This window comes from Pteropus vampyrus, unplaced genomic scaffold (genome assembly GCF_000151845.1).
Source record: "Pteropus vampyrus isolate Shadow unplaced genomic scaffold, Pvam_2.0 Scaffold523, whole genome shotgun sequence".
Taxonomy (NCBI): Eukaryota; Metazoa; Chordata; class Mammalia; order Chiroptera; family Pteropodidae; genus Pteropus; species Pteropus vampyrus.
In genome coordinates this window covers 164,611-178,705 of record NW_011889304.1, presented here as the reverse complement: position 1 = coordinate 178,705, position 14,095 = coordinate 164,611, and the positions used below count along the sequence as shown (strand labels likewise).

Genomic DNA, 14,095 nt, shown 5'->3' with positions numbered 1-14,095 from the left:
TTTTTGAATTAAGAAAAGAAAAGGGCCATGTCCACGAGTGAACTTTTTCGGTGATGGACCTGCTCACTCTGAGCACCAGCACTGTGTCGGCTGTGCTGGGGGCACCAAGGCCTTGCAGGGGAACACTGAGTTGTTGGAGTGAGGGCCAGAGGCAAGATTCGCTCTGTATAGAAATTCCAGTGTTACCCATTGTTCCTCTGTTGAGCCCCCCACCCCCAGTGTGCTGATGCAGAAATGTCATCAAACTGGATAAGAGGTCCCTCTGCAAAGAAGATTCCCTAAACCCCGTCTCCCCCAACTGGTGGCCCCACTCTAGCCACATCCCAGTGTAAACTCCGTGAGTCAAGTGCTCCTTATCGAGCAGTGCCTGGACTCACATTGGTGGCAGCTGACCACAGTTTCCGGCATGGCCTCTTGAGGGAACAATAAGCACAGCATGTATAGATTGCTTGCTAAATCTTAACAGGTGGCTCGGAGGCACACAGGTTGGGGCTAAACTTGGCCTGCAGCTGAACCCCTCTCAGGACTGTGCCACTGGACACCTATTTCACAAAGCCGCACTAATAAGACTGGAAGACTTAAGAGCTTTGCTTAGTACATAGAAAGAGACACAGAAAGGCAGCCAAAATAGGAAGACAAAGAAGTAGAAATCATATGAGAGAACAGAACAGAGATCCAGAAATAATGGAGTCAAGCAACCTAACAGATGCAGCATTCATCATCAGGTGATGTCTTGGGTTCAGAATCTGAGTTATCCAAAATGACAAAATAGCAGCTAGAGGGTAAAAGGCGACAGTTCACCAGGATTGGGATGGTGCATTAAGTCTAGTTTCCTAGGAAGATCTGTGGAAAAGGCTGTGGTTGTGAATTTCTTGGGTGCCATTGTTTTTTCCTGTGCAGAACCATGGAATCATTAGTCCAGACCATGAGAACCAAACACAAAACATCAATTAAAAACAGTATGTTTTTGTGTAGTGAGAATACATATCTTTCTCTAATATGTGAGGAACATTGTCTACAAATGTTTTTCCCATTCTGATGCTTTAGCTCTTCCTGGAGCTAGTTACATTCCTAATATTAAAGGTATTTAATAAATATTTGAGGTGTAAGGTACAATATGATGACTGTCAACAAAAGATCACTGCCATAAATCTAATACCAAGAGGAGTCCCCAATCTGGGTGCAATAAAAGGAGAAACTTTATTCAGGGAACCCCTGTGCAAACTGGGGAGAGGCAGCCTCCAAGAAAACTGCAAGTGCACTCCACTGTGACAAAGGGGAGGCCGCTTATACAGAGAAAATTCCTGCCTTGATTCCAGTGGTCCACTTTTATACAAATGAGGAATCCAAATGATCCAGTTCTGATTTGTCTAAATAGCAAGGTCCTGATTGGTCTTTATGAAGCTGCTCTGATTGGTTAGTATATATGCAAATGAGGGTAGAGTACGCAGTTCTGACTAGTGGGGGCAGATCTCAGCCCATGGTTGCGTCTCTCAGGGCTGTGCTTCACTGAACTATCACCGGCAAGCAGCTTCATATCTAGAGAACATTTAGGAAACTGTTGTGTAACCGGCCTTTTGACTTTTGTAGGAAGTGTTTTAGAATTTTGCTGTCAAGGGGAGAGGAGGTACAGGCAGAGTGGACTGATTCAGGGGTATTCTACTGCTCTGCTGAGGAACAAATCCTTGGAGTTGGACTGCAGAGGGAGCAGCACAATCGAGTCAGCAGAGAAATACCTGGTGCAGCTATGCTCTAGAAAAATGAAGATATGTTCAAAGAATAAACTTTCAGGGACTAAAGTGAAATCTTAATGTTCAGTCTATAATATTCCAATAAAACATTACAGGGATAAAAAGTACCCGATGATGAGGCCTATTAAAACATTGCAGGACCCAGTATTTTTGCACAAGCATCAAACTTTTTGATGACTGTATAACCACATAAAATGTAGCTGTACTAATTTTTATGGTAAGTTTTAAAATATTTTTTTAAGTATACACCAAATTTAGGATGCTAAAGGTTTTCACTGCAGGCCGATGGACCACAAGAGGTAAAATCCCGTCTGAAATATCAACATTAGCTTCAAGAAAGTTTCATTTTTAAAACTTAACCAAAAAAGACAAATCAGTATTTATCTCCAGATTATTTTCCAGTGAAGATCATTGAAAACATGACGTAAAATGTTTATACTTTGGAAGTATAACATAAAATGAATTAACCACATACCAATTTTAAATATAATGAAAATTAAGTCAATATGAATAACCAAGTTCCCTCACAGGTTATCCCTTCAAAATATGTATGAAATATTTATAGGATATGCATATTTTTATTCCAAAAAAAGGGGTAAATAAAATAGATTGTAGAATTTTGGAATTAAACAAAATGTGAAGGCTGTATGTTTGATGTTAAATAAATGGACATTTTGATACACATTATAATTACAGAGGTTGGTGCACAATACATTGAACTTGAATAAATAACTGGAATTTCAGATAATAAAAGATTAAATAAGACTTTTAAAGCATTGAATTGTAGGCTCAATTTTCTAGACAAAAATAATCAGACTTTGAAAATACATCTATTATTCTAGGATGTGAAAGTTTTTTGAAATTTTTAATTTAGGTGAAAACATCTGAAAAAAATACTTTGTAAATTGTCTATATACTAAAAATTGTCCATTAGAAATTAATAATGTATTTCCTTTGGGGCTAATTCATATCCAACACTTTTAAACTATTATAACAAAGAGTGACAGGATTATTAGAAAAACAATTAAAATATTTTATAAATAAATTGAAATAAATGGCACAGCTATTTTTACCCACCAGATTGAAGCCCTTCGCTGTTTATTATTTTTCTCAAACAAAAGTTAAGATTTCTTGGCCTGTGCTAAGCAATTACCCAGAACAACTACGTTCTTCACTTGTGCTGCGCGCCCATCTTTCAATACTTCCAATAAGGGGGATGTCTTCCCTATATAGGTCTTTCCAGGTGATTTTCTTCCAGTCAAAAAGATGAACTCAACAGTGCTTTGGAAATGTATTTAAATAAAACAAAACAAAACTAACAAAAACTTTCCTGGAATCTCTATAAGGCCCAGAGCACTAGACTTCCCTGGAGCCTTAAACTCAGGAATTTCCCTGCATTACACCATTTTTCAATGTCCTGACCTTCTCCACTGAGGAACTCTAACAGAATGCAGAATCTTTGTTTCATCATGTACATGAGTTTGTTTTTTGCTCTGTGGTAAGATTAATGTAGGCAGGGACACTACTGCTTTTATACATCACATATTCCTGACATTTAAAATATCCCCAAACAACAACTAATGTTGAAATGATTATTTGAATGACAAAGAGAAGAGTCATGAAACTACAACTAGATTAGGAATCTGATTTTGTGCCCTGCAGGAAAAGCAGAACTGAGAGACAAAGGGGTCACTGATGATGAGTGCAAAGGGGAAGAAAATTGGAAAAAATGTCACAAACAGAGATGTTCACCATCCACTGGCCTCGATTTGCAGCTAGAGTCATCCAAATTGTCAGGATAATATAGGCCGAATAAAAGGCAACAAAGGAACTCATCAGGATCAGGATGGTGCATGTGGCTCTGACCTCATGGGAGGGTCTCGGAGATTTTGTTGCTACAAATGTGTTGGACTGGCTGCTTGTGTCTGTGCAGGACAAGAACTAGAGAGTTACTGGCCTGACCATAAAGCCTAAACTTATAAAGTGAGGGAGAAAATATATCACTGTAGTTAATGAATCTAAAACACTCTCTTTCATATGTGAAGAACAGTATCCATAATTGTTTTTGACACTTAACTTCTTCTCCTTCAACAGAGCATTTACTATTATAGGAACAAATGAATTTATCATGATGATGCAGGACAGGGCAAATTTCCCCGAGTTAGGGGAGACCAAGCCCTGCACCGAGAGAAGAAGAGAGACCTTTGTAGAGAGTGTAGAAAGAATTCAACATACGCACCAAAATTAGAGTCAAAGAAAAATTTATTTGAAAAGGAGTAATACTCCACAGACAGAGTGTGGTCTCCTCTCAGAGGCAGAGAGAGGAACCCTGTGTTCAGGGAATTCAGTTTATATTTCATTCTTTAGTTCCCATTTCCTTTGATACAGTAAGGAAGGTGAAGGAGAAGGGTATGTAGCCTGAAAGGCCTGCTGGCAGTTCCCAGCCTTTACTCCATATGTTCTCCATGGGTTTAGCCATAGGGAATGAATGATTATATTTTATGTAGGGCACCACTGAAAGATTCTGTTGTTCCTGTTTCCCCTTCCGCAGGTGTGGGGAAATGGGTTGTTAGAAATCCCAGCAGAAATATTCTTTTGTTCTCCTGGCCTGGCTGCAGGGCTGATCAGTATATTGAAGTCTCTGAATGTAGTTTGATTAACATTTTAATTCTCTTGCCTCTTCCTTACATTAGCTTCCGCACCATTATGTTTTATCCCAAAACCTCTTGATGTATGCAGTTCAGAAATAGATTCTGTAGTTTTCTTTTCTGGATCTTTTAATTCTTTGTAAATGTTTATATTCCTATGAAAGTGACTGGCCCAAGAAATCTCAAAAATATAAATGTGAAAACCAAATGTGGATACTGTTCCTCACTCATGCCAGACAGATGAATTAGCTTATTACATGCAGTTATATTTTCTTCCATTGATTTTATGTATTTGGGCTTCGTGAGATGGACTAGTTAGTTCATGGTCCTTGTCCGGCACGGCACAGGAAGTGAGTCCAACAAATTCACAGCAAGAGACCTACCCCCAGACCTTACCACAAGGCCATAGCCATATGTTCCATTCTGACGCTGCCTGGCTTATTTGTCTTTTCCATTTTGACTCTTTGTGTTGCTCTAATTGTGAATCCAAACCAGTGGCTAGTGGACATCTCTGTGCTCATAGCTTCATGCTTCCTGGCATGCAGTGCCTTCATGCTTATCAGTAGTGACACCCACGTGTCTCTGTTCTTTCATTCTGCACAAGGAAATGTTTTTTCCTAATCTGGTTCAACAAGTATAATTCTCTGATGTCCACAGTTGAATCAATTATTCATTTACTTTTAATTTTTTAAAATTAGGTGATTAATCAGATGCAAAATACTCTGCTAGAATCTGTGATATAATGATGAATAAGAACAACTCTGGAGGAGGAAAAAAATGGCATAGATGATAGAGGCTCTGTACATCCCTCTGGAGACCAAATCAAAGTTGTGACGGAAACGAAGCAGCAGCAAGGAAAAATCACCTGGGATCTAGATGAACAAGCCATACAAATAGGGAGAAATCCAAGAAATCACCCTGCAATGGCAGACGGTAGGACAGAGCAAGGACGCGGGGCTGCCAAGTCCCGAGCAGCTAAGTGAGACAGAGGCTGCGGCAACGGCAGAAGCTTCTTAAAGGGGCCGCATCCGCGAGTGGATTTTCGTAATGATGGACCTGCTCGCTCTGAGCACCAGTGTCGATTCAGCTGTGCGCAGGAGGCACCAGGGACTTAAAGGGAGACATTGTTGGAGTGAGGGCCCAGGTGAGGCCGCTCTGTACAGAAGTGCTGGCAGTATTCATTATTCCCCGTTGAGCCCACCCAGCTCCCAGTGTGCAGACACAGAGCCACCATAGCTGTGACTATATCAAACTGGATAACGGAGGTTGCTCCGCCCAGAGGTTTCCCTGAAATCCCACCTCCTCCAGCTCGCAGCCCCACCCAAGCCACATCCAGGTGTGTTCTCAGCGAGTCAGGTGCTCCTTGCTGAGCAGCGCCTAGACTCACACTGGTGGCAGCTGGCCTTGGTTTCTGGTGTGGTCTTTTGAGATAACTATAAAGCACAGCATCTGTAGATTACTTCCTGAATCTTAATAGGTGGCCCTGGAGGGGTAGGAGCTTGGGCTAAATTTGACCTACAGCTGAACCCCTCTAAGGACTGTGCCACTGGACACATATTTCACAAATCCACATTAATAAGACCAGGAGACTTAGGAGCTTTGCCTAGTACATAGAAACAGACACAGAGAGACAGCCAAAATGGGGAGACAAAGAAGCAGAAACCATATGAGAGAAGAGAACAGAGATCCAGATATAATGGAGTCAAGTAATCTAACAGATGCAGAGTTCAAAACATTAGTTATAAAGATGCTCAATGAACATTTGGAAAGTGTGGATAAATTCAGTGAGAACTTCACCAAAGAGATAAAAAACATAAAAATGGAAATGGAAATTATAAAATGGAACCAGTCTGAAATGAATAACACATTATCTGAGATGAGAAGTATATTAAATGGAATAAACAAAGGAATAAACAAAGTGAATAAAGAAAAGGATCAAATACACTATCTAGAGAATGGGAAAGCCAAAGAAACGCAACCAGAATGGCAAGAAAAAAGATGCCAAGACTATAAAATTAATTTAAGGAGCATATGGGACACTATTAAGGGTCCAAATATCCATTTGATTGGCGTAACTAAAGAAAATCAAGATGTTAAACAACTGTTTGAAGAAATGATGATGGAAAACTTCCCTAACGTGGTGAAGGAAATGGACATAAAGCCCCAGGAAGCTCAGAGAATTCCAAAAATCAGGGATGTAAAGAGGCCCACACCAAGACACATCATAATTAAAATGCCAAAGGTTAAATACAGAAAAAGAATATTAAAGGCAGCAAGAGAAAAATAAATAATTACTTATAAGGGAACACCCATAAGACTGACAGCTGATTTCTCAAAAGAAACTATGCAGGACAGAGGGCTTGGCAAAAAAAAATTGACAGGATGAAGACCCAGGATCTACAACCAAGAATAATTTATCCAGCAAAACTATCATTTAGACTCAAAAGACAGATAAAGAGCTTCCTAGACAAAAATAAGCTAAAGGAATTTATCACCACCAAGACAGTATTACAGGAAATGTTGAAGGGACTTCTTTAAGAAGAAAAAACATGTATCAAAAACAGGAATAAGGAATGGAAACAACTACATTCCTATCAATAAGAACCTTAAACAGAAAAGAATTAAGTGCTCCAACCAAAAGATAGAGTGGCTGAAAGAATAAGAAAACAAGACCCCTACATATGCTGCCGACAAAAGACTCACTGCAAATTAAATGACTCTCATAGACTAAAAGGAAGGGGATGGAAAAAGATATTGCTTTGATGGACGTAGAAGGTATTTAAGTCAGACAGAGAAAGATAAACACTATATGATTTCACTTATATGCGGAATCTAAGGAATAAAAAGAACAAACTACTCAAAAACAGACTCACAAATATATTGGACAATTTGGTGACAGACAGAAAGGAGGGGAATTTGGGGGGCTAGAAGAATGGGATGAAAGGTTAAAGAAGTACAAATTAGTAACTGATGGATGGTCACAGGGATGGGGAGCCCAACATAGAGAATGCAGTTAGCATTAATACATTGGCTAGGTGGAGGGTCAGGGGAGGGAGGGAGCAATTGGGGGGATTGTTTTACAAACTATATAGATGTCTAATCAATGTACTGTATACTTGAAACTAATTAAAATAAATAAATTTTAAAAAACTCTGCCTTTCTCGAGCTAAAATTGCAATCAGAAAAAATTCTTTTACACAGTTATATAGAACTTATTTAATCTAATTATGCTTTATTACTTAATGGGGAGTTCTGGGTAAGTTTTGAGTAAATATAATGGAAAGAATCATCAGATTTTGGGGAAAGTGTTGCTATGTACTTATTTTTCAAGTGGTTGCTTGAAAAACATTATGAATTTCTAAAGCATATTTGAACCCAGCAGTTTCATGCAGGGAAATAATCACCTGGAAAGACCCCTGCATGTGAAGTCATGTATAGTTTTCAATGATCTGAAGAAATCCATGCTGTTTGGAATTCGGGGAGTGTGGAGATATATGGCTGAAAGGGAAGCAATAAATAAATATATGTAATGACTTGTTCTAAAATACATTGTAAGGCCAGTCTAGAATTCAAACTTTTGTCCGAAGAATAGTGGCAGGCCTATTATGAGGTCTAACCAGATAGGCAAAATCAGCAGCTCTCTAAATTATTTAGTAAATGTTCACTGGAAAAAATGAATAAAGAAGATACAGTATTTATATACAATAAAATATTATTCAGCCATGAGAAAGAAGGAACTCTAGCCATTTGTGACAACATGAATAGATCTTGAGAGCATTATGCAAATGAAATAAGTCAACAGAGGAAGACAAATTCTACGATATCACTTATATGTGGAATCTAAAAAAGCTGAACTCAGAAACAGGAAGTAACATGGTGGTTACCAGGGTCTAGGTGGGTGGGGGAATTGGAGAAATGTTGGTCAAAGGGTACAAACTTGCAGTTAGTAGATTAATAAGTTCTGAGAATCTAATGCACATCATTGTGATTATAGTTAACAATACTGTGATATATACTTAAAAATCACTAAGAGACTAGATCTGAAATGTTCTCACCACAAAAAATATAATTATGTGATGAGATGGAGTTAATAACTAATGCTACGTGGTTATCATATTGCAATATATGTGTATCAAACCAACACATTGAACACCTTAAACTTATGCAGTGTTGTGTCAATTATATCTCAATTTATTAAAGATACATTATGTGTTTGATTCATAATTTACATTTTTACGACATTTAATTTTAGATTTTTTAGTGCTATTAATTGGTCTGAAAAGATAAATAATTTTCATTTTGGAGTTTCAAATTTTGTTAAACAACATTTAAATATAAATTTTTTTTGCTCAGTCATTGACAATAAATGGCAAAGTTTTGAAATAACTCAAACTGTATTTTTCTTTTTTCCTATTATTTATCATAAAAAAGTTTGCTTCTCTTCAATGATTTGATATTATTTCCTTTCATTTAGTCTTTTCACATTTTCTAAAAAACTTTTAATGTACCTATCTAATTTTCATTAGAAATCAGGTATTTTATGCAATTTTTATTGTTTATTTCTATAATGTCTTCACTTACATTTCATTTTCTAGGAGTGAACAATCTTTAAAATTTACTGCACCAAAATTATGAGCTTAAACAATTTTCCTAATTTATAATACTTACATTAGTGTTAGTTTATCTATTCCAGTCATTTTCAAAATAGAGCATGCAGTAGAATCACTGGAAAATCTGTTAAATCTTGATTGCTTATTCCTACCCCCAGAGTTTCTAATCGAGTTAGAATTAGAATGCATAAATTTGCATTGCTAACAATTCCGAAAGGTTGTTGATTCTCCTGGTCTGGGAACTACATTTATGAAATACTGGATCTATCATAATTTATCAGAGCTCACAAAATTTGTTAACATTTTGTGCCTATGTTTATGCTATATTCTGAGAAATGTCTCCATTTCATTGACCAATAACTCCATTTCAATTGATCCAATATTTTCAACCAGGAAATTGTTTTATGTGTTTCATATCTGTTGTTAACTTTACAAATAACAAAACTCATGAATAGTTCCAAACTGTAGTCATTAGGTCATGTTTTGACACCTAATACCTACATGAATAACTGCCAATCAGTAATACTACTCTACCTTAACCTAAGTAAATTTAGATTTTAGTGAAAAACACGTAGGACAGTATAGGCTGTGATTGTTTCACTCTGAAAACTTTGCAGAACTAACTATATGTTATCTTACGTGGAATCATGGCTTTTCTATTTAGTTACTGTTCTATTAGAATCAAAACTGAAAGAATGAGCATCATGGTACTGTATTCTGATAGGTTTTAAAACTCTCAGAATCACTTTTCATTTTTTTTCAAATATGTTCCAAAGAGATGTATCAGGAATATAGCAAACCAAGATATACTTTCAAACTCTGCCACTGACTATCAGCAAATTGTTTGTTTAATGTGGGAAAATAATGATTAAATGCAGGAAGTAAAACTTATGTTTAGTGACATGTAAAGTGTTCTGTTTGATTTCCTTTGCTTACTTAAATACCTTATTAGAGCTTTTGATGCTGGCTATGAGTGTGGTAAAATTCTTATAACTTTTAGTGTTGATTATGTGAACTAATCTTCCTTTCTAAAATAACATGTTGGCTACATACAAAAGATTTTGGTTTAAAGGTCATTGTTTCTTCAATTACTTGAATGTCTTACTACTTTGTAGTCTTGTACCTCTTGATATTGTTGAAAAGTTTGAACTTGATTTCATTATTATTCATGAGTAATCTATTTTTTCATACTATGAGTTTGTATAACTTTATCTTTGCCTTTAAAGTTTTTTAAAGTTTATAATAATTTTATTTAGGCAGCGATCTTTCCTTTTGAACTTCTTCCTTTTATTTGTATTATCATCTAGATAAAGATAACTTAAATTCACTAGATAGTAGGAAACACGACTGAAGCATGGCAATGGAAAAAGATGATACATGAAGAGGTAAATTAGCAATGAAGTAAAACAAAATCTGAGACAGACTGGGTGTACGAAGGGGGATTATACAAGATGTATGTTGTTTCTGAAATCAATGATAGATTGTGTGATGTTTAGTACCGCATGTTACTGTTCCTTAGAATGGCCCCATGTGAGAGCTACCACCAAGGATTCCCAACTGGCAGAAAACCACAGGATCAGTTCTTTCCTGACGCACTTTGCTACAGACTCACTGGCTTCTCAATGCTTCTGAGAAATACCAAACACAATCCTATTTCAGAAGATTTACCCTCATTATTTCGATTTTCTTTGAGGCCCTTTCTCCCATCACCTTTGTGTCAAATTCCTGGTGATGCCTTCTTTGGACCCTCTTGCTTTGCATGGCCTCTCATTTTCCAGAGACCCCTCACACAATTCTGCCACACATCTGAGCACTGCATCTAGAACCACCCGATAAATAACATAAGGAGAATAGCATGAGTAATTAAGTATATTAAGAATTTATTCCTGAAGTTAAGATATACATCACCTTGAAAAAAATGTATGTCCATCATGGAAATGGCTTAATAATGTATAGTATTAAACAATAGCCATGATAGACACACATCTATGTGTTGATAATAGTAAACATTATTATCTCCATTTAGTTTTTAAAATAAACTAATTTAGTTTAATTAATTCCATATCTAACACCCAGATATAAACCTGGGCTGTTATTTGATAGAATCTTTTTTTCAAAGACTTACATTTGTATGTATAAATTTGAGGAATGTGATTCAATTATACTGGTGATTCGCTAATTTATTTTAATGTACGTTTTACCAATAAGTTTCCATCATAAATACATATAGAACTAGTTCGCTATAATAATCCCCATAGGTTGTATTATTATCTGAATAAAACTTAATATGTTTATATTTCCCCTTTTGATGTACCTCTAGTTTGCACTCACAGCTGCTATTACAATTATCTCATGTACACCTTTAATAATAAGTCGAATGATTTAGTGTTTAATTCTAATATATGGAATTGCTGGTTGACCTACTTGCCTCATCTAGAGGCTGGACTTGTTAACCAACTGCACTCCCTCGAATCAGTGTCAGCCCCTACAACACCTAGTTTGTTGGGAAGAGACTGGTCAGGTCTTCCTTGGGTCTCTCAGGTCCCAGCTCACTGGTAAATGTGGAAGGAAAGGCTCCCTTCTCTGGAACTTTGTCCATGGCTCCCTTCTTTTCTCTTCTGTGGGAAAAAGTGTGTGAGACTATGGATGACAGAAAATGATCTAGGAGGGAAGAAATATACAGTGAGAAGGTTAATCTATAAAGCATTGAGATGCTCTGCCATGAGCTGCTAGTAGGAAATCTGCTGTCGAGAGTGTGCCACAGAATGAGAACTGCATAGGCATCCTCGAGGTGACACGAGCACATCATTGACACTCTTGGAGGAGACATCCTGTGACATGCACTGATCTCGAGGTGTCTAGGAGCAAAAAGGTAATCTAATGAGGTCTTAAAAATAGTCACAGAGATGTAAAGTACAGCATAAGGAATATAGTTGATAATATTGTAATTATTATGACTGTGTCAGATGGGTACTAGACTTATAGGAGTGATCACTTTGTAAGGTATATAAACATCTAATGCCTATGTTGTACACCTGAAACTAACGTGATATTATGTCAACCATAACTAAAAAATTTTTTTTCATAAATAAAAATATCTAATAAAAGGATAGTCTAATGAAGCCTCGACTTGGCTCCAGAGACTAAATCCCAAATTTTTGCCCAAATTAGAGATTCCCATTGGCATTGACTTGGTGCCTACAACCATCAGTTGACAAAAGATACCATTCTGTCAATATTGTTTTTCTCCAGTAGACAGAATTATTAGACTTTCCACTCTCTAGTTTATAAATGTATGTAGAGTATACTCCTTAATAAACAATAGTTAATTTGATGTTTTACACCTTAAAAACATTCTATTTAACATTAGAATGTATAAAATAGTTTTATGTTTTATGGATAACACTGTGATTCTTACTGCACTGGGCACAATCACAGAACATACAGGTGGGAGAGACATTTTCTGTGGTGATTAGAGGCCCAGATCTTGCCTTGTCCGTCTGCTTCAGGGCTGCCTAATACTCCTCCTCTGTCATCTCCATCATGGCCCTGAATGATGCCTTTTGCGGCAGCGGGGCGGGTCTCAGACGGAACCTACTAAAGCTCACAAAACCTACGTTAACGATTCATGCAGCATGTATTTGAAAAGCAGTAAGATACGGTTTATTTCCTTCCAACTACCAGCGGGTGTAAACTTGAGTCAGCTTCACGGAGTCTGAAATGTCGAGACCACTTCAGGGGTCAGCAGAATTTAAAATTCCTCAGAAATCGGCCTGCTGACTCTTTATAAAAAAAATGAAGCCCCTCTCACATCCTACAAGTATAGTAAGGTCATTTCCCAGCGGCCTATAGGCCTACTTGACTGTTTCTCCGGGAATATTCTGGTACTGTAAGGTCCAGTTCTGTGGGAACTACATTACCCAGAAAGCTATGCGTTGAGCGGCAGTGGCATTAGCCAATGAAAGTCCAGGAATGGGTATTTCCCTGAGGGCGAACCGCATTGATGGGGGGCTTCCGGCCTGTTCGTGGCGGTCATTTTAGTGGCTCTCCATCCGTTCTATCGGGTCTAGGGCTCCGGTTCCCACTCGTCAGGTGGAGGCAGAAGTGACAAACAGACAAGAGGCGAGAGGAGGCTTTGTTCCACTGCACAAAGAGGCGGGTTTAGGGCCGGGGACATCGCCGCCTGGGAGGCCGGCCTCGGGACGTCGGTGCCGAGTGCGGATGCCCGGGTGCCCTCCCCCGTTACTCGGCTGTCACCACTCCATTCGGCCCAGAGGCTTCGATGGCGGCAGCCGTGCTCAGAGGCCCGCCTCAGGTGAGTGTGCGTACCCCGGGCCTCACTGCCCTCAGCCCCCCGAACCCTAAAGCCCCGCGTGTGCGCACTGCTCGCGTCCTCAGCCCAGGCCCTGGTGTCCGGAACTGAGAGACGCGCGTGGGTGACATCTGGGTGACGGGGTGTGAGAGAGGGTCACAGGAGGAGAGACCGGTTGTGTGACGACGTGGAAAGAGGATTCGGGAACCTGGGGTCCTTCTGCAGGAAACAGTTTTGGTAGATTCGCACTGCAGTGGCAGACTGAGTACCTTCCTTCTCAGGGCCCTGGGAGCCATTGAGAATTTTGAAGAAAAGAGACGTCATCTAACACAATAGGGTTTGAAAAATCCCCCAAAGTCTGTTCGATAGAAGAAGAGACTATAGGGGTGATGAGAACACTGAGGCGCTGGGAATTTAGTCCTTTTAAGAGGACACACAACTGGTGAGATGCAACACAGAGGTTAGACAGTTTGCCAAGGCTACCTGGCCCTGGTGCCTCACAGGGGTACAGGGAAGACCTGAGCCCCTGGAATCCTGCCACGGTGACATCTAAGATCGGACTTTTTCCACAGGTCTCTGTGGCTGCAGAAGTGATTTTGGAACCTGAGCAGGTAAGTCAAAGTTTCCCAATCCTTCAGCTGTCTCAACCATTCTGGATCTGTGGTGTCATAAGACTTCACCTGCCATTCTCCCAGCCCTTGGATTTGGAGACCCTGGAGTCAAGCTCAAGGGCTTTAGTCTAGGCCAGGTATTATATGGAGGGGTTCCCATTTC

General features: G+C 38.8%; 1 protein-coding gene across 2 annotated transcripts in view; it reads left to right on the top strand.

The window, feature by feature from the left end:
• ZNF382 (zinc finger protein 382) overlaps positions 1-14,095 on the top strand; it is a 93,829-nt gene that overhangs the window by 73,019 nt on the left and 6,715 nt on the right. The window contains exons 2-3 of one of the 2 annotated variants that reach the window (XM_011383520.2): positions 13,080-13,324; positions 13,894-13,932. The exons of the other annotated variant lie outside the window; for it this stretch is intronic. Of the exons in view, the coding sequence (XP_011381822.1) occupies positions 13,292-13,324; positions 13,894-13,932 (72 nt within the window). The 5' untranslated portion in view covers positions 13,080-13,291. The remainder of the gene's footprint in view (positions 1-13,079; positions 13,325-13,893; positions 13,933-14,095) is intronic. 2 annotated transcript variants of the gene reach the window in all.